This window comes from Glandiceps talaboti, chromosome 6 (assembly GCF_964340395.1).
Source record: "Glandiceps talaboti chromosome 6, keGlaTala1.1, whole genome shotgun sequence".
NCBI lineage: Eukaryota > Metazoa > Hemichordata > Enteropneusta > Spengelidae > Glandiceps > Glandiceps talaboti.
The window spans coordinates 7,248,234-7,272,093 of record NC_135554.1 but is presented as its reverse complement, the minus strand read 5'-3'; the positions used below and the strand labels follow the sequence as shown (position 1 = coordinate 7,272,093).

Here is a 23,860-nt window from a genome sequence, read left to right as displayed (position 1 = left end):
ACAAGTATTAATGTTGATCTGTTAAGTTCAAAGGATTTGAGGTTTTATCCAATATTGAACTATTGACTTTGTTTCCCATATCGCTAAATGCTGCTGTCTGACTCGACAATGTGTTAGAAGTGTTGTTCCATGATTTCATAGTTTGGTTCGATATACAATAATCTTAGCATTGCTACATTTTTTTCTCTGGTTGCCATAGATACACACAATTATCAGATGGTAACTCAGACGAAGGAAATGCATTTTTTTGACTAACGATTAAAGGCAGCAATACTTTGTAATATCTTAGTCGAGCCAGACTACGTCGTGTTTCAGATTGACTGGTCTAATTCAAGTTATTTTGAACCAGAACAAAATTGTGTCAAATAAAAGTCTGCAAATGCTAATAAGTACATGTATACGACACTTACCGTCTTCCTGTGTTCTGGTACTAGTAAGAGGGGACGTTGGACCCTGTCCAGCACAATTCTCTAAGGCCATTCCAATCAAGTACGTAGAATAGGGAAGAAGGTTTTCGATGTCAAATGATGACTGATCGACATTGTCGACGACTTCAGAGTGCATTTGTGTCTCTTCTTCACCCTTGTAAACAATGTGATATCGTAGTACGTCATCACTCTCACTCCTTGTCCAGCTGACCTTAATTGTCTTTGATCCAGTGGCAGTTGTTATCAGTTCTGGTGCTGCTGGGACATCTGTAAAAAAGAAAGCGAGAAAAATATGTAAATTTAATTAAGGATGCCGTTATTTTTTTAATAGGTTATCATATTTTTTGTGTCATGTGTAGAGAGCTGGTGACATAACCAGGTGGTGTTGACCAAAATATGTTTTGTTTGCACAGCGCCGCCACAAGGTGAGATTGGGCTACCAAAACAGCATACATGCATCACACCCTAGTCAACCGTACACTTTGTACACGGGTTTCAGAATGGTTTGAGATAAACGATCATCGCATAAAGCCTCGTTTAAAATCGATTTGTGAGCAGGGATTTCTTTTTAGTTTTGTATTCATCAAATTTTATCACCCATAATAATTTTAGTATTGATACGATTGCATTACAATACCTTGACATCCTGATAGTGTGGAGGCCGTCAGCCTTGGACCTTGTGGGCCTGTAAGACCATTTCCTGTCAGGCGTATCCTTATTTGATACTCTGTGTCAGTGTCCAAATTATCCAGTACATAAAAAGTGATATTTGTAGACGGGATTACATTCAGTGACCATTTGGGGTCAACAGACTTCTTATATCGTACCGCGACTTGTTCAATTGGTCCATCACCTGAAAACGGTTCTACATTTGGGCGTATTGTTAGAGTTGTCGAACCGGCCTCGATGAGCTCAACAGCATTTACTGGAGCAGGTGCCACTAATCCTGTAGAAAATGAAGAAAATGGTATAATTTTAAGTACACGAAGACAAGACAAATATGTAATGAAATCTTTGGATGATGACGTCGTTGTCCCCCGCTGTGTTATCACACTTCCCTTTTCGTTGTAATATTAGAAATGTCACGACATATTTCCTTTCATATTCTCTGATCAATTAATATTTTTGAGAATTATGAATGACAATAAAGAGATGACTGACATTCATATTGAGTCATGCTGAGATGACCTTAGGTGACAGATACATGATGCAGTAAATACTAATCATTTCCAAGGGGATTTTAGTTCTACAATCGATATGGTGTATATAGACTGTACATATGCGTACGAAACACATACACATACACATACACATACACATACACATACACAGACACAGATGCACATGCATGCGTACGTACGTACATACATACATACATACATACATACATACATACATACATACATACATACATACATACACCCACCAGGTTTCTTTATGTCCGTTTAACATCATAAATCACGCTACAACGCAAAAGTTGGGCATTTTCAGACAAAGATCACTTGTGGATTAATCAATTTTTAAATCTGTTGATCCTAAATATACTGATTCAACATTGACGTTTTTGTTTTAGATGAGAAAATACCATATATGGCAATCGTATCGACTCACCTTGGTCACATGTTAAACCAGTCCACCCAGTAACACAAATACATCCTTTAAAGCGATCACATGTACCACCATTTTGACAATCACAGGTAAGTTTACAATCAGGGCCGTACTTTCCGTCTTCACAGGCTACACAACATAAACAGGACTAATTGTTAGAGAGTGAGATACAACATACAACTGCCGGCATCAGACCGTGGACGATTAAAATCAGGGAAAGTAAAATATGAGTTGGACTATAACATTTGGCACGGCATGTTGGAAGGGCAGAGACTTGCATTATATTCCATCATTTGATAGGAACGGTTTATATATGTCATGTAAAATGGTCATACAACTCAATGTAAAATGATACCATTATAATTATGTTAAGTTTGTGGAACTTCATGATCAGGTTCAGCGAAACATGCAACTTTATCACCAGCAGGGGAGCACAGAAGTGTTGTCTCCTTCTCTGCCGGTACACTAGTATTCTGTACGTGCAGAACACCACTAAAGTTAGCTCTGGATGTATACGCTGCGGGGTTTCGACACGTCGTCTGAGGGAAGAAGACGTGCCGAAACCCCGCAGCGTATACATCCAGAGCTACGTACACATGACTTTTGTATGACTTTGCTGGTACGTCGTGTAGATTTACCAATGTCACGTTGGTATACATTTGTTTAATCTCAGGCCTCCTTGTTTGATGGTCTGAGATTTAATGTACAATCAATGATATTATTAAGACAACCCTTGCATCAAACTGTATACTTGTATATACCTTCTTTACACTGGAGACCTTTCCATCCACTTGCACAAGTACATCCATACGGATCAGGCAAACAGAATTGGTTATATTTGCAGCCTTCGGAGTGGCATTCATAGTCACAGTTTTCACCATACTTGTTATCATCACAGGCTGTGTTTTGTTTGATAAAAAAATAAATCGAGATATATTAATAAAGATAGTCAAAGTATATACCATCTTCACTATGAGTTTATTTATATTACCTCAGTGGATGTGACCCATGGCCTTCAATGCAAAATTCTTATGAGCTACTTGAGTCGCAAGTTACCCACGCGAAGAAATTTTCTCTAAGTGAAAACACTTATAGACGGCATACTGTAAGTTTGAAAACTGTGTGGAGATCTAGACGATTGCATATGTGGTGATACAACTGCCGACATCAGACCATGGACGAACGGAACCAGTTATGACAAGGTAAAGTAAACAGATGAATTGAATTTATAACACTTGGCTCGGCAGTTTTTGAACAGCAGAGACTTGTATTAAACACCATGGTTTGATAAGGACAGTTTTATGGCCTCTTTATGTATACATGAAATGCCAGGGGAATTGGAAATTTGTTTGTGAAGGTGTAGTGAACTATTATGTAAAGTGGCCATACAACTGTTCTTATCAAATAGTGGAAAGTCATAAAAGTCTCTGTTCTTCCAACATGTTGCAATTGTGCCAAGTATTATTAATCCCTGTTTGTAACAGGTTCCGGTCTGATATGTCTGCAGTTATATATGCATGGTGTAAAGAATTACTCAATCCAAAGGCAACTGATCAATCTCCACTAGAAGAATTATAATACTCGAAATAAATACTGCTATTAAATAAATCACTGCTACATATATAAACGAATATATAAGATAAGGCCTAAAAAGTTGTTTGGTTCTGGTTACCCGACTCCACTTAGTTTTACACTGTCAACCCTAAACTTTTCTCTACATATTTGAGAAGAAAGACTAAAATCGCGAACATCGTGAAGTCTCGCGAGAAATAAAGGGATGCGGAAACTTAAATAAAACTGTTCTTCAAATCTGTAATAGCTGTACATCTGATGGGAAGAAACCAATAGCACAGAAACCACATGCGAAACACGTGATTTTTTTTCTTTAAATCTACGTACCCCACCTATTCCAAAATTGAGGGTAATCGAAACCACGCGATTCATTTTAGACCTAACATGTGAGGTTGTGTGTATTCTATCTATTTTTTTCACAAAAGTCGAAGTGAGATTCATTTTTAAAAAAATATCGATTCTCTAAACTTATTCTTTTTCCATAGTGGAATACCATAGGGATACCATTCAGAATGGCCCTCGGTAAACCAGAGTCAAGCGACATCCAAAGTCATTGATGCTAGTGTTTTCATTTTTCATCGTCTGTGTATTTATGCCCTTACCTCTTTCACACGTCTCCCCCATAAATCCCGGCGGACAAATGCACTGACCAGATTTATCATCGCATACACCTCCATTATGACACGTACAATTACCGTCACAGTGTGGTGGGTCCCATCGACCAGAAGGGCACCCTAACATACAACAAGTGAAAACATTGTTTATGACAGGAATAAAAAAAATGTTAAGATGAAAATGAGTGATGGGTGCAGTAAATCTAGATGCAATAAAAACAATATACATGTTCCTTGACGATGCCTAGGCAGAGAACAATACTAGTGTTTGGCAGAAAAGTCATTTTAGGCCGAAAGTACAGTCAATTTCAAAATACCGTTCAGCTTTTCTGTTTGATACAACCATGCAGAAACCAATAAGAAATTAGACATGCTACACTTTAAGATAGCAAGATTGAATGAGTACAGTTTCTTGCTACATTTTGTCTAAAGTGAAATGTAACAAAAATGCGATCTTGCTATTGACGTGTGTTTGTTGTTGGTTTCTGTGTGGTTGTATCAAACAGAAAAGCTACATGGTATTTTGAAAGTGACTGTAACACCATGAGTACAGTACTACTTATTCGTGGTTTGGGGTAATTTATATGCAGAGAATCTGTGAAAATTTCACACGTTTTAAAAACGTAAATCTTACCGGTGCCCAATTCTGAGTTTTAAAGTCACAGTACAAGTTACGTTTGATAATAATACAACCGTTGTGTAGCGACATTTTATAATGAATACAAATTTGTGTCTCCAGAAGTAAAACTACATGGCAGTCAAACTACAAAAAATGCATGCCGAATGTCAAAGTACATATTTCTGCTGCAGCAACGAATGGCCGGTACGTTCCGGACGGTGCCGTAAAATTAAAGACGCTGCAACAATGATATGGTTAATTTCATGAAAAATGACTAGGCCCAGATAGATTTAGTTGTAGTCTGGATGCCAACGTGGTCTCTATCTATTACCGGAGGTATATAAAATCGTAGCGATACCGTATAGGAACTAGATTAGTTTAGTTATTGTTGTTATTGTTGTTGTTGTTGTTGTTGTTGTTGGTGGTGGTGGTGGTGGTGGTGGTTGTGGTGGTGGTGGTGTTCTTGTTCTTGTTGTTGTTGTTGTTGTTGTTGTTATTATTATTATTATTATTATTATTATTATTGTTCTTGTTCTTGTTCTTGTTTTTGTTTCTGTTTATTTCGATATTTTGGTTACATTTTAAACACAAGTTACCTTGGTGCTGCGCGGCGGGCGGGGGGGGTGAGATTTATGTCGTTGATGACAACGATGACAATTTATTGATCGCAAAATAGTAGATTTTTGAAGGATTAATTTGAAATATTTTTCGAATAGTTGAGTTTTGGTGAATATTCAACTACAGAGCATTACTAAAACGTTTTAAACATCAATTTCATACCACCATAAGCTGGTGACTTGCTTGTTGTCGCGGCCTTTCCTCCTTACAAAAAAAAGGCAAACTGTCGTCCAAGGTGACCTTTCCAAAAAGTGTTGCAGACTCGAGATATCTCCTTATATTTCGATACAGGAAGTGTGTCCATCCGTAAACTATCCTATAAATAGGTATCAAAGAGTCTCAGTGACTTACCTCGAACAATTACTCTAGTTATGGCACCAAGCGACCTGTTGTCGGACGGATGTGTCTCGTAAATACCGCCCTCTTGCGATGAGACATTGCGAAAAGTCCAATAATAACTTTGTACATAACCAACAGAAGGCATTGGACCCAAATCCAATATGTTTCCGTTATGACGCCATACCACGTGAGATCCTGTCGACATGGGTCTCCCTCGTTCCATTTGTAATGTTAAATCTTCGTTCAGATTAACAGTTATAGATAAATATTGTGGTGTGATAACTGCAACATCTGTTGACAAGTGAAAAACAGAAGAAACATTTAGCAGTCATAAAATTCAGTTCTGCTTATGTCAAACTAGAATCAACCACGAAACCAGCAGACAGATAAAATAAAATAAAAAAGACTGAATTCGAAAGTTAAGAATATAAGTATCGCTGTATGATTTATGTCCAGGAAAAAATAACTTTATACTGTGATGATCCAGTGGAAATATTTTGACCTACACCGATCTCGTTTTGTTGTTCATGTTTCTACTCTCCATGGCAATAAATCTTGCTTCACTTTACAGTTTCTCTGTTTCCCTTAAATTTCCACTTTCACATACACTAAGTTCAAAGATCAATGAATATACATCACTTAACATTAGCCACTTTTAACTCTGCTTTTTCCTACGATTAACTTGAGCAAAGACCAGTGAAATTCCTGCTAACCGTTATTACTACAGTATCGTAACACTGATTAGGACTAGTTTACAAATGATATCTTTGATGTTTTGCACCAATCTCCCAATTTCTCCAGTCATTGATGTTGTCCAATAAGCGCATGCCTCGATCCGGAAACTTCTTAATATCCCTGTTTCCTTTACAAAATGTGCATAATTATGCCGTGACAGTACATTGCCAGTTGCTCGTTCTTTTAATATCGTTTCTTTTTCGTTTGATGTAGTTGGTTATTAATGTTTCTAAAAACGAATTGCTCGTTTGGGATCGTATTGATGTGAATTATGCAAAGGGAAAATTAACCATACCTGTACTGAGACAGGTATGTGAACTGCATGCCCATCCCCTTATACACAAACAGACAGACAGACAGACAGACAGACAGACAGACAGACAGACAGACAGACAGACAGACATACATACATACATACATACATACATACATACATATACATACATACATACATACATACATACATACATACATACATACATACATACATATACATACATACATACATACATACATACATACATACATAGATTCTTACTATACACAAACCCATAAAACACTTACCTTCCCTAAACACTTTCGATGCGTGTACTTTCTGCGTCAAGGAGAGCGTACCACAGTAAAATGTTCCATAACGTGTGTCTCCGTGTTCTCGTCCCCAAACTGTTTTTATCATACCACCGTCGTGTACAAAAGGAGCTGGAATGTCAAGACCGCTACCAGTGTCCAATGACCGGCCAATTTTCAAGTTAGTCTCTGGAATATTTCCACTCGTGTCCATACAATACAGGTGAGTTTCACTGGTACTTGACATGGCGGGGGATGAGTTAATTAAAGTCAGTCGACCATACACTGTAATATGATAATATTGGTGGTGGTCACTATTATGATTATAACTGCCATAGGGTGTATTGGATATTATCACGCTATAAAATGTACATATTAAAACTGAATTCTGAATTAGTATGACTCACAGATAACAATATATACTGTTGTTGTCTGGCGGTGAGATCCCTCATTATTTCATAAATCATAGCTGATAAAATATATATAAATTATCAGTCGACCCCAGATCTAGAATCATATGATGAGTACACCAAATATCAAATCAAATGACGTCATCTTTATTCACAGGGTAAATACTCATGTCAGAACCTATTCTAACAGGCCTTTCCAAAATTTGCCATGGTGACGCCCTATTTCCTTGTCTCTGTGTACATTGTGGGTATACATGATATAGATTATTCGCGGGTTAATCATAAAGCGCTGCTGTTTTCCTCTGGAAAATACGAAAAACATCTCTGATTTACACTTTTACCGAATACGAATGAACAAAGCTCTTTTTTAAAAAACGGTACTATGAGGTGACAATACCCCCAATTTGAGCGAGGCGCTGTATTCTCGATTTCCTATTTGCAGTCTGGAGTGGCCTATTTGCACAGTTTGTGTTTATCGTTCGCAAATATTGAGTGGTGTCTCGGATAAAAGTTGATTCAGTAACGCACGGAAAAGACACGCATACATGTATGTATGTATGTACAATTTGTCATATTTGTAAGTAATGTAATACAAACGCCAATATCAGGCACAAGCCACATATACGTGTTCAAGTCTTTATTTTCAAAGAACAATATAATTCCTATGAGTTCGCCACCTGGCATCATGATATTTTAGCTGTACGTTCACTCGTGTTCTTACTGTTCATCAACGTTGTTTTCATTTACTCGATTATTCAATCATTTGTGCACGCCTTGCATTTGACCAAGCTGCTTTTTTCAAGTCACAAGTTTTTTGACCAATTATCATTTGGAGATACCCAGATGTAAGCTTTGTCTGTCTATCTATGTTGGCTAATAAATGTTCAGTCATGTTTCTGCTATGCAAGAAATTATATCAACTTATTATAACTTATTCTAGCCAAAGTATGACAGTATGTTATGTACGATTTTCTTTGCCTAATAATATATTCAATCAAATAATAAAACAGAAAGGAATAATTATTCACAGAGATATGCCCCTCAAACCAAGGTAAGAAATGAAATATTACCAAAGGAATACAATGCACACAGTACAGTGGTATACAACACTTACATTTGACCACATCTTTCTACCCGGGTAAAGTTTATAAATGAGAATTGTGTAAATATGGTTAGTTCTATATTTGAACTTTGACCTAATTCAATCATTGGAGAAATTTTCCACAGAGGGACAATAGAAATTTAAAGTCAAACGTGGGAATATGTTTCTGACTCCAGTAAATCACTCACAGGTTTGGTAAAGTTTGGATAAAAAGTAGTAGATTATAAATTAGAGTGTTTTCTAGAGACTTTCTCCCCAAATATTAATTATTGGCTTTGACCTTCTTTTTAAATAGGACTTGGTCAAACTTGAACTAGGACTTGGTCAAGTTTGAACATATTCATTTTTATCAGGCGGAGATTTGAAAGCGGATATGTGTTTTCAATTGAAGGGTTTATCATGTACTTTGTAATTGAAAGACCATGACATTGACCTAACTTCAAGGTCCTTTGAACATTCATGTTATACTAAGTGACTCAGTTTACTGAAATTACCTCCCAGGGTGTAATTTTCATGTTATGGAATATTTTGTGAATTAATAGAGGTCAACCTTGTCCTCTCTATTTATCACACTCCAGGTCATCCTGACACTGTTTCTCCTCAGATACATCAGTACTCATCTTGGCGTCTTTGTTGGGGGGGGGGGTCAATGTCAAGGCCATGGATGCCTACAGTTGAAGAGTACCAATCCGACTTGAATTACATTATTTTCATATCCCGCTTTCTTCAGGGATTCAAGTTTTGTAAGTTCATGGTAGCCTGCATCATGCGTCTCTACTGTCAACTGATCATATTCACTAGACCGGTCTCTACCCGGGTGTATCCTTACTTCTAGGTCATAAACAGAGTTTAGGGCATACATACTAGAATTTTTCTACGTCTTCAACATGTCACACGTGTTCGACGACACCCGTACCCTTTCGTCGTCTCCTGCATGCGAATCTTACCGTCTGTCATACTCTATCACACGCTGTGTGTTAAATGTGTTTCATCTAGAGTGTAGTTTGATCTTCTTTTTTTTAATTATATATTTAGTGTTTTGATAGTTATAGTTGAGCCACCCTTTATATAAGAATGAGCCCACATTGATATGTCTACACCTTGTAATACAATGTTGCCCCTGACAACCGATGTTGGCTTGCAATCATAAACATCTGGGTAGTTTTTAATGACAACACACACCCGGTGTAGGTTGCATCCTTTACTTATTCAAGGCCTGAATTATCATACGAGCGACTTCAATTGCATTGTTATCCAAAGTTTAAATGAATTTACTTCCCTTAGTTTCAATATCTTGAAAGTGTAAAATAACTTGAAACAGAGCATTAGTACGGCAGTTTTCAATGTGTGTTTTCCTTATTGATTTAAGGCTATAAGTTAACGTATTAAATTTTCACTTTAATTACCTTAACAGATAATTATTATCTGGGATAGGTCGTACTCTCTCACATAAGGCAAAAAAATGTATCCGATAACTTGACTTAAGAAAACAGGGTAGGTAGGTAGGTAGGTAGGTAGGTAGGTAGGAATTATATTTCATTTTTCTTAAATTACTTCGGTCACAACACTTCCGTGAGAGTTTGGCGAGGTGTAAAAGAAGTAAATGAAGACAATGGTGAGTTAAGTAGACGAATAGACTGTACTAATATAGTCTAAAAAGACCTGGTTTATCTGTGGAATACGATATTTTTTAAAGTGATCACAGATGAGGCAAATTTCGTTCGAGTTATCAGAAACACACTTTTTTTTTTATTTTGCCTAAAGTCAGCGCTCCGTATGAAGCTTTAAGTATACGCTTCAATTTGTTGGGGTTTATGTCATTAGTAGTAAATACAGTTTAAGTTTTAGACACAAGAAAAGTATTTGTCATATTTCATATATTTCGATATCAAGAGAAATCCGTGAGATTGAAGTGCTTGTCGTGTGTAGACGATTGACAGTTACTATGGTTACTGTTTTTAAAGTTTGGAATTTAGTTTAGAAGACTAAAGTCAATGTCGTAATTCAAAGCTACATGTATGCGTAGTAATTTAGTCAACGACAATCCATATTAGATCTATCATCCGAACCTCTCTCTCTCTCGTTGATACCAACACGGTTTCTTATTTTCTTTAAGTCAGTCAGTCAGTCAGTCAGTCAGTCAGTCTGTCTGTCTGTCTGTCTGTCTGTCTGTCTGTCTGTCTGTCTGTCTGTCTGTCTGTGCCTGTCTGTCTGTCCGTTTGTCTGTCTGTCCGTTTGTCTGTCTGTCTGTCTGTCTGTTGTCTGTTATCTATGCCTGTCTGTCTGTCTGTCTGTCTGTCTGTCTGTCTGTGCATGTCTGTCTGTCTGTCTGTATGTATGTATGTATGTATGTATGTATGTATGTATGTCTGCCTGTCTGTCTGTCCGTTTGTCTGTCTGTCCGTCTGTGCCTGTCTGTCTGTCTGTCTGTCTGTCTGCCTGTTGTCTGTTGTCTCTGCCTGTCTATCTATCTATCTGCCTGTCTGTTTGTTGTCTATGTATTGCTGCATATCTGTCTGTCTAGCTATGTCATGAATGTATGCAGTACGTACGTGTACAATGACTGTATTATTATGGGTTTATGCGTCTTGTGTAGCACAGTACGTATTACATGGGTTAATTCAACTGTCCTTATAATTGTTGGTTATTTTTTGGTAACGAAATGATGAGATTTTAAATAGTTTCACACTTTCAAATAATCCAAATGTTATCGACTCGTACTTGACTTGTCTCTAGTCTAGTCGTCTCAAGTCTAGTGACGCTATTCTCAGGCATACATATTGTTTACTATATAGTGTAGTCTCAAAGAGGACGGGACATATGACATTAATAACGTTGAAGTCTGGGATGATTTCAACAGATGTCTGCGATAAATCAAACCGAAGCATTTCAAACTATGTATGTCTATTATCCCAGATGCCGGAATATGTTATCTATTGGTTGCATCTGCTAGACATGAGGTCGATCTAGTTAACCATGGCAACGCTGTCAATTTACCGGACGGTGCATATCCCGCATTGTACTGTAGTTTGAGTTGTTAACGATTTGATTTTTAATTGCATCAATGCACATTGTGATTGCTTCATGGGGTTTATGTACGTGAAGATTTCGTTTCTAACTACTGACAAGGAGGCGCGCTAAAGCTGTACAACCGAGATTTGTAATTGCCAATATTTGTATTATCACCGAGATTTGTAATATATCGTTTTTTTCATGTAATAAACCAACATTTGTAATAGCATTCTCGCAAACCAGAGATGTTATATCTTCGGTGCGTCTTGAACGGTGCCGTAAAAGAGGCTGTCGTGATTTACGACGATGTTGTAATAATTGCCGAAATTTATCATAATTTCTGTGAACGACAAATATATTACAAATTACCGAAATTTGTAACAAATGTTGATTGTACAGCCGCCGGGTGCCGAGTTCTACACCCTACTAATACCACCACCCCCCCCCCTTGTGGTGGTGATGGATATTCATAATACAACTGCCTCCCCTCTCTTATTTTCACATATACAGTGTAAACACCCGCATTCACACTCGAACGAGATCGCATTGATCGGTTGTCAGGGGTAACTTGGCATTAGTCGTCTTAGTAAGACACTATACTACAGGACTCCAAGCCTCGCCCAGCACTCTTGCGAAAATGTGTGTCATTGAAACCGTTGCGATGAACTGGTGGAAAGTTGAAGTAGAATCCACAGAAGTTGTCTGAAACGGGCATGTGGCCCTAGTTTATATTAGATTTGTATGCGGCACTGTGTGTACATAGACTCACGTAGCTATGTCAGAGAGGGTTGTGGGAGAATGTCTGGGTCATTAAAGGACACAATTCTGACAAACAACGCAATTCTGACAAACAACATCAGTCAATTTAGGACGTATAAAATAACTGAAAAATAAAAGCGCATTGTCCGCTTGACGATCAACATTCATTTGTTTCTGAGTCGTCTTTTTTTTATTGTGAGTGGATTTCAGAATTTACCATTTATTGACACATGTATTACGTTGTTTATGGGCTTCATCAAATAGCCATTTTCATAACTCGACATATTACTATGTGTACATTTCACGAACAGCTGTTGGTTATTTCGAGGTCTGTGTCACCAATGTTTCATCGCAGGGGACAGACGCTGCGGATGTCATTTGTTAAGTAAGAATTTTTATTTGCATCATATACATATGGAATTGTTAAAGAAAATACTTGGAGCAACCGTTATATTGTACTTAGCCTATCTCTTCTTGTAAGACAATTCGGGTTTATCTTTCTACTAACTAAATGACGTCATCGACCAGTGGTCGAACTACAACATCTAGTTTTATGAAACGTTTCCTGTTTTAGTGCAACTGATAAAAAATAACATGATTCGCAACACCGATGGCTATGGAAAAAATTATTATACTAACTTATTCCTCTAGGTGACAGTTTTTGAAATGTAAAACGGTATTTTAGGAGTTCAGATTCATAAAGGAGAACACATAGAAGTATGCAAATGTATAATTTTGCGAAAGCTGCTAAATAGACCTGTTGACACCTGTTTTGATTTGAACATCGACTTGTACGAAAACGTTTCCCAAAGTTTGCCTTCCCGCATTGGTTTCAGCTTTTGATATCTGCATGGCTTGTTCAGTTATCTTCGTTTCCCTGGCACAAACTTGTTCATCCGAAGCTCATGTCATAAGACCAGAGACATTGTTTTTTCTCTCTTTGGGCTGCAAACTATTTTGTTCTATCGAAAATCCTCCAGTCACACCCCATCCTTCGTTAACAAATCTGTCATCATATTTGTGTATATCGATAACAAGTGAACTTGAATTTTGATAGAAAAGGTGACTTGTGTAATATGATGGAAATTTGGAGTCATGTCCCGCCAAAACTACAGTCGTCAGCGTGGTACAGCTGATGAGTCAGAATCATTTATCCGTGTGATGAGGCATCCTTATATAGTACTACACAACGACAGGGTTTGAACAATTGGGGTTTTATTCAAACATTCAACTTGATCAATACACCATACCCCGACCCTCTCCCCAACAAACACAACTTTGTTTACCTGGCACTAAAGCTCGAAAAAAAAAACTCATGGGAAAATGCAGTACTCGAAATTTATCACCGTCGTAAAAGTGACTAATGGGCTTTGCGGTAAAGAAAGGGCAGGCACCGTAGGGGCACACATCACAAAAAGTGTAGCTAGTTGCTTTTAGCGAGAGCACAGAAAACATATTTTTGTAGCTAAAACACCGTACGCCAGTGTACAACACGTGTTTTAGGAAATAACTTCATCTGAAGATTGTTCATATTTAAATTTTCAGTGCCAAGTTCAACTTCATCACTGATATTGGCATGGAGTGTCTGTTCACTATAACAGTTCATTATGGTCGTGCGCACTTCAAGAATTTTAATTTTGGAAATCTACCATATATGTAGTCCAAAGCGAATTAATAATAATGCACCTATTTTCCGAAGAGCTCAAAGCGTAGACCCAGAACTACTAACAAAATGAAGGGATATATACAGAGAAACAATTTGATGGAATGATGTCGATGTAGACAGAAGTACAGTGTGCAAGTGAGTGAGAGTTAAGAATGAATTGAAAAAGTAAGTTTTAAGGGCAGAGCGGAAAAAAAAGACTTAGAGTGAGAGTGACGAAGGCCGTGGGGAAGACTTTTCCAAATTAAAGGAGCCATGAAGGACTCGAAAAGGAACGTTCGCCAAGCTTCTTAGTGATCAATGGTATTTTTAGGATGCGGATGTCGGAAGAAGACCTATGTTGTCTATTGGGAGCATACAGATGAAGAAGATGAGAAAGATATTCAGGACAGGTCCCCTCCAACGCGTCATAAAAAACAGAAGAAACATTGTATTGTATGCGAGAGTTGATTGGCAGATCTTAACAAGGTAGTCCTGAAGGGGTGACTCCACTGATGAAATTACACAAACGTGATGATTCGGGACTGAAACATGTCACTTTAAAGACATTCGTATAAATCTGCATGTAGTGATAGTTTACAGCCACTTACGACATTGAGCTTATAATAACAGCTGACAGTCATAGCACGTCGTTCTCGTCTATATCAATAACTGCCGACAACGTTTTTAAACTCATCGAAACAATTTTTTATTTTGGATCCGTAATTTTTCGTCACAATCAGTTGTACTTTGGATTCAGATTACAGAAACAACGTTTGTTTAGTATTTAATATCAACATTTTGGTTTCACAGGGAGCTATATACCAAAAATAATGAAGACCTAGTCTAAATTTGTTTTTCACATCTGTTTGCTTGTGGAAGGTCGACATTGGGCTACACAGGGTCGTCTGGGTAACCGTAGCAGTTTCACATCCTTATGAGAAAACAGCATGAATCCACCTCGAATGTCATGACAACATGAAAGTCAAAACATATTCACTTTCACTTGAACCTGATAAATATTCGCCCTATTTCGTCTGTGGTATTGTTTTATAACACACTGTATGTAACATGGATCACGTCCCATCATTCCATCGTGACGACAGCTGTGAAAGTGTTTGGAAAAGCCATGGGAACAAGCATTCAGCTAATCGCACGGCATAAATAACATATTTTCAATATCATTTGAAAAAAAATGTACAGAATGTTATTTTGATAAATTGTTTTATTTCATTGTCTTAACAGCACGGTTGTAATTTAGTTATTTGAATCGATACTGTTACATGTATAATATAGGCGTGTTCATTCTTTGTTTAAATATGACCACAACGGTATAGGTTGAGGAGGGAGGAGGGCTAAAGTGGAGGGGGGGGGCGTCCACACACAACGATTTCTTCAATAAGTAGGGTTGGTTTTCATGATAAACACAGCTCAAAAAATATGAATACTAAAAACATCATTTGCAATCTAATTTTAATTGACTTGGGACCTGAAGTGAACCTTTCATATATGTGGACCATATCATGAAATAAACCATGTTTTCACATACACATCTAAATTGTGCACGGATCAAGAAATGATGTCAATCTAAACTTCGGTGGGAAATGTTTGTCGATAAATTTGGCTGGAAAAGTAACTGTTACATAAATGACTGACCAGTTTTACTCATTAACAACTGGATCACGGGGCTGATCAATTTCATAAAATTGTTGTTTTTTCTTACTAAAAATACATTTCATCGTAGTGCATGGAAATAAGTGGCTATTACTAACAAAATCTGTCAAACGTATCGGATGACTCTAATGTTCAGACTCATGAAACTCCATCCCTATAAAGTATGATATAGTATTCAAATCAGCTATCGTAATTCGTCCTACAGTGTCAATTACTCAACGACCGCAAGGATCTAATTTCACCCGAAATGTACATAACGTGTCGCGTTTCACAAATAAGCTTGGTGCGTTCTCACGACTCATAGTTCTCCAATGGTCAATTAAAAAATAATCAACAAAAAAAAGGCACGAATTCCATACAATTCAAAGGTATCTGTAGATATTCAGGAGGGGATTAACGACCCTCATATTTAACTTTTACGGATATATTAATGTTGACCCCCTTTGAATTGAGAGGGTCGCAAATTACAAGACGTATAATTGAGCGAGTAACATACTGGTATTTCTAAGGTTAATACCTTTTAACAAACAAAGATGGGGGTCAACGCAAGCGACGCTCTTTTACCAATACACACGGGCTGTCGGGGGTTAAATAGTTTCCCCGGTGTGAGGAACACGTTGGCAGACACAACAACACATTTTTTCGGCGTGTAGCCACTGCTCAGTCCAGCTGTCAAGGACGGATACTGCATTTTTCACACACTGTGTTTCCCACTATCGATGTACTATGCGTTTGCTTTGTAATTACATCAGACAGTATTGGATCTATGCCCACAAATAAAATACGTACATATATATTTACATGTTGTGAACGTTGTGTCAGGGGCATTTCAATTGTTACATTTTTGTTACTATGTGTTTAACACTTTCTTTGTTTGTCTGTCACTCTCTCTGTCTGCCTATTTGTTTATTTGTATGTCTGATTGTTTATTTATTTGTTTGTGTATTTGTTTATTTGTGTGTTTGTTTGTTTTTTGTTTATCTGTTTGTTTGCATTTACTTAAATTGGTTGATTTCATTCGTTAATATGCAATAGTTTGTTCACATCATTCCATGAAGTTTTAATATTATCCGAACGGCGTGTCCGATCATTATCTAGTTTTAATCAATTTTGGCAACTATAGTCCAATGAGACAAAATTTCTTATATCTACTAGAGTTTCACAATCCATAGAAGTTTGGCTGTATTCGCTAGATTGTAAAAAAGAATAGAGTAAAATGGGATGATGGTTTTTGGGGTTATGTTTGTTTGTTTGTTTGTTTGTTTTTTCTTAAAAGTACAACGACTTTTCATTTGATCAGTTTTGCAAACATCAAAAAGAATGTTTTATCCGCTGACATTTTTCAGGTCACATAAATAATAAATACGGAGTTAAAGAGCGAATCGTTGGAATAGGGAAATAGACTTGTAATAATTTACAGCATTTTTAGAAATTCACAAAATTCTTTGGGTATTTTAGAATAACATGTGTGTTGATTACTGAAGTAATACAAAGTTTCGTATATTACATACTATTTTATCTTTAAATATAAACATATTTCGTAAGGTGGAAAAAAATAATTGACTGTGTGTGTCTGATAATGTGGCCTCAGAAAATAGGGTAGGTAGGTTGGAATTTTAATTCACTTTGTTTTAATTCTTGTGAATTGTTTTCATTTGTGAAAAATATTACTTTGACCCAAAAACAAACAACATTTCGGTCAGAATATCCCTTCTGTGATACTTAGATGAAATATGTACAAACATCGCTCAGTGGAGAAAGAAAACAGACGTACATGAAGGTCAAGAAGACACATGATTTCTTACCTTTTTGTTTGATTTTTTAAAAAATGTTTAGGGTTGACGATTTATCGCAAACACAAATTTATTTTATTTTTATTTTTTTTGCCTGGTGGAGTTGTACGAATTGGTGATCAGCAAATCGGTATACAAATGACTTTGTTGATTTACAATAAATACAATTGCGAAAACCAACACTGCAGTTTATTAGTTAGAAACTGTGAATTCAAAATACAACTAGGAGAAGAGAAAATTAATTTGCCACCAAAATGAAAGGCTCAAAGGCATACTTAGTCTAGTAAATCGGGCAACGGCATTAAGGAGCGAATCAATGGAATGAGGAAATAATTCATATATGCCCCTTATAGATTCTTATACGTGGAAGGTTTTTGGGTGTTACATTAGATGTGTCATTGCCGAAGTAATACAGTTCGTCATGTTCAAGTCTTGTGACTAAATCTAAACTTGTCTTATAATATTAGACATGACATAGCTTTGCATATACATGTACATTATATATATATGTATATATATATATATATATATATATATATATATATATATATATATATATATACAGATATATATATATATATATATACTTACTAGCACTATCAAAGTGGCCATATAGATGAGGATTAGGTATTTATTTTGAATTTTGAATTCATCATAAAACAATTTTATCATGACTTCTACTTGAAAAACCAATGTGAAACATTCAGATACAAAATGACACATGTACAATTAAGAGAACAGTACAATTTTGACAGACATGCAGTGAACAATATTATAATAGGCTAAGGTTATTTTTTTATATCTAGTTTGCGAAGAATGATTTTGTTCTGATGATATAACAACTCGATGACCAAGTTGGCGGGCATTACTTTAAGCAAGTGTAGACAGTTGTGATGGCAGATAAATCATGAGTTTCACTACAAAATCGGCACCATCATAAGGGACGATCGCACAATGTTACACAAGCTCAACAAACAAACACCGTTCATTTAGGTCAAACCGCCCTTCCCCCCTCCCCCTAAATGGACATTCACAAGTGCAAAATCACACGTTTTATATGATGTAAACTATGGTGAAAACTGTTACGGTCACACCACAACAATTGATGTAATGTAAAAAAATGACTATAAACACATTAAAATACTACCAGAAACCAAGCACCATATATCTCACATTAGCTTTAGAAGTAAATTTTCATCAACTTATCAAAATCTCAAATACAAAAGCTGTTATCATTGAAGGAGTGGAAGTTTTCCGTCAAAATTTGGTTAGAAATGTGAAAATAAAGTTCATCAATCGCACTGACGCCAGACCCCCCCCCCTCCCCTCCCTAAAGTTCGCTTGTTGAGTTTCTGCGACATTGAGCGATCGTCCCTAACGAATTAGAGATAGACAACAAGCCAATAAAAATGTAGGCAAACACATGCAAAGTTATGACATATCATTTTTTTTAAATACAAAAATGGATATAACGCCTTCCCACACTATGCTGAAGGCACTTTACAACTTAAATAATTACACCTAGGCCTGGCAAGAACCTGTATTTCATATATATTGCATGAATTGACTCCCAGGGGAAAATATAATGTATCGTAGCCTTTGTAAATGTGTGTAATATGGGATTAAAAACATTCACATAACAACGTCTATCCTACTAGGTCCCAATTGCTGGGTATACCTTAGGATTGACAGCAATTGTATCATAATGCCCCTTTCATCAAGATGTTATTTTTGTTATTCAAAGTAACATCGGCAGTCAAAATTTAAAACAGAGGCAATGGGTGTCCGTTGTTTGAAATATTCAACTCTCTATAATGGGTAGCTGCCTTTTGTTACCGGAAAGAATAAATAAGAACAAACGAGTAACCAAACGGGGCTGTTAAATGCCTTGAACAGTAGGTTGCATCAACATGTTTTCCCCGGCCTGTATGTGGTTACATGACCATTCATCAAGTGCTACGTCGCCTACGAAATTTCATTTGCCGACCGAAACGTTTGTATGTTTAGCCCGGGTGCGTTTATCATAACGATTTATTAATAATAATTAAAAAAAAACAGCAAGTCATTTTTGAAATACATTATATCCTCTATTAAAATGATGTCCTAGTACTTTGGAAAGTTTCCAGCTTCGTTGAATTTTGTGTCATTTCCGTGTAAAGGAAAGTACTGTAACAGTAAACAGGAAACATGCAATGAGAGATAACGAGAAACCAATCATGAAAAAATGAATCCGTTTCCTCCTAAATTATAACTTCCCTAATCTTTCTATCACAGTTTTCCTTAATTTATATAATAGAGCATTGTTCATTCTGAAGTACAATTCAAATGACTAAAAAATGTATCTCAAACATGGAGTACGACCCTCAACCCCAACCCTCGAATATAGGGCATGTCATCATTTGCTAGTTAAACTTTAGTTTAGATTAGATTAGATATGTCATCATTTGCTAGTTAACTTTAGTTTAGATTAGATATATCAATATTTGCTAGTTAACTTTAGTTTAGATTAGATATGTCATCATTTGCTAGTTAACTTTAGTTTAGATTGGATATGTCATCATTTACAAGTTAACTTTAGTTTAGGTTAGAAATATCATCATTTGCTAGTTAACTTTAGTTTAGTTTAGATTAGATATGTCATCATTTGTTTGTTAACTTTTGTTTAGATTGGATATATCATCATTTACTAGTTAAATTTAGTTTAGATTACTAGATTGGGTTTAGGTTACTAGGGTTTACGTTCTACTTGCAGTTTACTTTCTACGTTGTATTTGTACAATCAGTTTTAGTTAAATTACTAATAATATTTTTATTGAACGAGCTTTGATTTATATAATGGCATTAAGTTCAGTCATTAAAAGTTCACATTCTTGGATTTTTTTGAATGAACACTGTCTCTGTGTGTCTGCGAATCCAATAGGAATACAGACCCTCTAGTGGTTGTCTCCCAAAAAGTTGCAAAGATTGAGTCGTTTCTTCGAGATTATTGGTCGTAAAATGTACTCTGGCTATTCTCAACTATGTTTTTATTATGACAGCTTTTCTCCTTTTAACACGTACAACGACTTCTTAATGTTCACAATAAATACGTTGTGGTTTCTTTTGAAGCTGAAATCGGACGAACCTACATGGTTTATCAAAATGGGGCTGATTCACTCCCGGACTTGGCTTCTCACATTACAGTAATAACTGAATAATTTCATCAAAACACTTCCATAAAAATGTAGATAAACACACTTCATATCAATCTTATGCCGTCGCAATATTTTTTCATCATAGAATAATAACTATCTATAGCTCTTAACTATCTACAATAACTATCTATAATTCGTAGAATTCTCATCGTGTGAAAATTATTTGATGTCTCTTAAAAGTCATCATTATCCGATGTCTGAGTCTTTCGACGTGTCTGCACCTGACTCTAAGTATCCGATCATGTGACTGATGTACGGCACGATTAACATGTGTCGTGTTTACTAAATTTAATCTAGTCCAATTAAAAAAGTACTAGCTGTGGTATTTGTAGGAAAGGACAATCCACTATATGAATTGTAGTGTTTTTGTTTTGAAGCAAGTGAATATTTATGAAGTTCTTGTTCAATGATAATAATGTACTTCTTAATTTATATGATATATTCTACTTTGTGTTCAAGTGTGTTTGCGTGACAGCATGTCTGTCTGTCTGTCTGTCTGTCTATCTATATGTATGTATGTATGTATGTATGTATGTATGTATGTATGTATGTATGTATGTATGTATGTATGTATGTATGTATGTATGTATGTATGTATGTATGTCTGTCTGTCTGTCTATATGTATGTATGTATGTATGTATGTATGTATGTATGTATGTATGTATGTATGTATGTATGTATGTCTGTCTGTCTGTCTGTCTGTCTATATGTATGTATGTATGAATGTATGTGTATGTATGTATGTATGTATGTATGTATGTCTGTCTGTCTGTCTGTCTGTCTGTATGTATGTATGTATGTATGTATGTCTGTCTGTCTGTATGTATGTATGTATGTATGTATGTGTTAATGTCTGGCTGTGTGTCTATTAAGCTGTCTGTCTTTCAGTGTCTGTCTTTAAATTTGTCACATTGTGCGTTTGTCTGAATGTATCCATGTGATTGTTTGTGTTGTGTATACATGTTTTACATATGTACTTATGATTTAGTCATACTATAATTAACACGTGTGGTTACAAATTTTTAGTTTCATTGGCTTTGTTTTCGTAACTTTTCTCTGTACATCGTGAGTCATCACGGCTTCAGAGAGAGAGAGAGAGAGAGAGAGAGAGAGAGAGAGAGAGAGAGAGAGAGAGAGAGAGAGAGAGAGAGAGAGAGAGAGAGAGAGAGAGAGAGAGAGAGAGAGAGAGAGAGAGAGAGAGAGAGAGAGAGATTTACACTGACCACCCGACGTATTACTCGCATTACTAATACGGGCAATTATAAAAGTCATACCATACGTGTGCAGTCTATCCTTATGATTCACACACCTTTAAAGATAACATGTAATTGAGTAGGTGTATTTCTACCCACTATTATGCATTAACAATACAACAGTATTACTCTTCACTGTATGTGGTTTTAGGAAAACATTTTGTGAATATCTGATAGCTATGGTTGTATAAAGAAAAGGACCAATCGGGGCGTTTAAGATAACATGAATGTACCAAGGATGTTGACATCGGTGTGAATGTCCGTATCGTTGCTAGCCATGAGGTTGGGTTAATGGCATTGTATTAGGATAATGAATAAGGTGACACATTCAATGTGTTAATGATTTCAAAAGCCGACTGGTATCTAATGATCCATGCAGTCCCCGTGTACAATATGGCAAGATTCCACGTAATTCAAACACAGCGTCTGTGGTGTATGGATTTTAATGATAAATAAACAACTTAAGGAGGGTTTTCCGGGACGACAACACTAGAATTTAGATAAACGCACGAAACATCACACCCCTGCTACAAACATGCTACACAATAATTTCATGTTACAATTTATTTTTCTAAATTTTCCCCTCATACGTTGTCGCTGCGTGTTATTATGTTTTACATGAATGTGTTTGTTATCAAAAGATGACGGGGTATACATGTCTCCCGGAGTGTCCTCACAAGTTTCCTTGACTCTTTGGGAGGTGATCAACAAATACAATACTGTCATGTCGAAAACATGGAATTACTAAACAAACAAGCTGTGCTTACGTTTCACTGAAATACCATTGAATCTGTGTGAGTTTGTCTTCAGTTTGAATAAATAAACCACGTTAAGTACCAAAACTACAGGATTGGTTGTTTTGAAAAATATCGCTGTCCCCACTCCGATCTTCCGTTTAGTTTGAACGTGTTTAAGTGTCAATTTTCTCAGTACACTGTTTTCGACTTCTATAACATTTTTTTCGCTCCTGATTCAAAACCAAATCAATTTTGCCCACTGTACGAAATATAAATCCTATATTCATATCACCTTTTTAGTTTAACCATATAAAACACTAACACATAAAACATCACATTCATTTCGGTGATGGGGATATCAGGCCTACAAACGGAGCAGACTCACTGAGTGCTTGCGGTAGAATAGAGAGTTTTGTTCTCACGCGTATCTAATGTATACCGGTGAAAGTGTGATCAATATAACAAACGAAGGACACACTGAATCAAAGGTCGTATAGACTGCCTTAAGATTTGTAAATGTCTTGGCAAAATCGTTGATGTTTTCAACTCAGTTGAGATTAGCATAGAATAGGCGGATGTGAATAGAGAAAAGTTTGTACAGAAGAACGTGTATGAACTTTACAATTTACAGAACAACACTTACCTCGATTTGTAACAACCAGTAAAAAAAGTAAATGCAACATTTTCACGTTGTAATTTTCACAGAGCAGGCAGTTAGACTGTACCAGTGGTAGTTCTTTTCATCATTACGTGCACGCTTCCTCTTCTTCAACTTTTTCTTCTTACGTTTTTTTTTTCTTCCACGAAATAACAACCACGTTATCCGGCCTATCTCGGGAGTTCGTAAGCAATACTGGTGACATCATTAGGGTTGGGACATGGCATTGCACATGCGTAGGAATAACCAAGCATGGGAAGGAGTAAACAGGGCGTGATTTATACGTGAGGAGAATACATAAGTCATTGGGTGTCTGGTCCGTCAGTTGTCAACATGTGTAAACTGGCTAATCCCTTACATGTCGACACGGCTCTTGACCCTTGACCGCGAAAAGGCAAAGTGTCGAAATTTGTAAAGTAGGAATAAAATACTGGTTGCGTTTGTGTATGTTTTGGTACGTGTCTGTCGTACATGATATAAATACACGTCTGTCATGTTTTCAATTGCTTACGTTTGTTTATGTGT

At 36.5% G+C, this 23,860-nt stretch overlaps 1 protein-coding gene across 2 annotated transcripts in view; it reads right to left on the bottom strand.

The window, feature by feature from the left end:
• The window catches only part of LOC144436113 (angiopoietin-1 receptor-like), a 39,309-nt gene extending 15,815 nt beyond the window's left edge, over nucleotides 1–23,494 (bottom strand). Inside the window, exons 1-8 of one of the 2 annotated variants that reach the window (XM_078124803.1) lie at nucleotides 23,321–23,494; nucleotides 7,098–7,385; nucleotides 5,811–6,089; nucleotides 4,211–4,342; nucleotides 2,798–2,935; nucleotides 2,040–2,165; nucleotides 1,066–1,374; nucleotides 411–695 (exon numbers count right to left, since the gene is read on the bottom strand). In XM_078124803.1, coding sequence (XP_077980929.1) covers nucleotides 411–695; nucleotides 1,066–1,374; nucleotides 2,040–2,165; nucleotides 2,798–2,935; nucleotides 4,211–4,342; nucleotides 5,811–6,089; nucleotides 7,098–7,385; nucleotides 23,321–23,360 — 1,597 coding nt within the window. In that variant the 5' untranslated portion in view covers nucleotides 23,361–23,494. The remainder of the gene's footprint in view (nucleotides 1–410; nucleotides 696–1,065; nucleotides 1,375–2,039; nucleotides 2,166–2,797; nucleotides 2,936–4,210; nucleotides 4,343–5,810; nucleotides 6,090–7,097; nucleotides 7,386–23,320) is intronic. The other variant, XM_078124804.1, reaches the window with a different exon arrangement.
• Nucleotides 23,495–23,860: the final 366 nt, after the last annotated feature.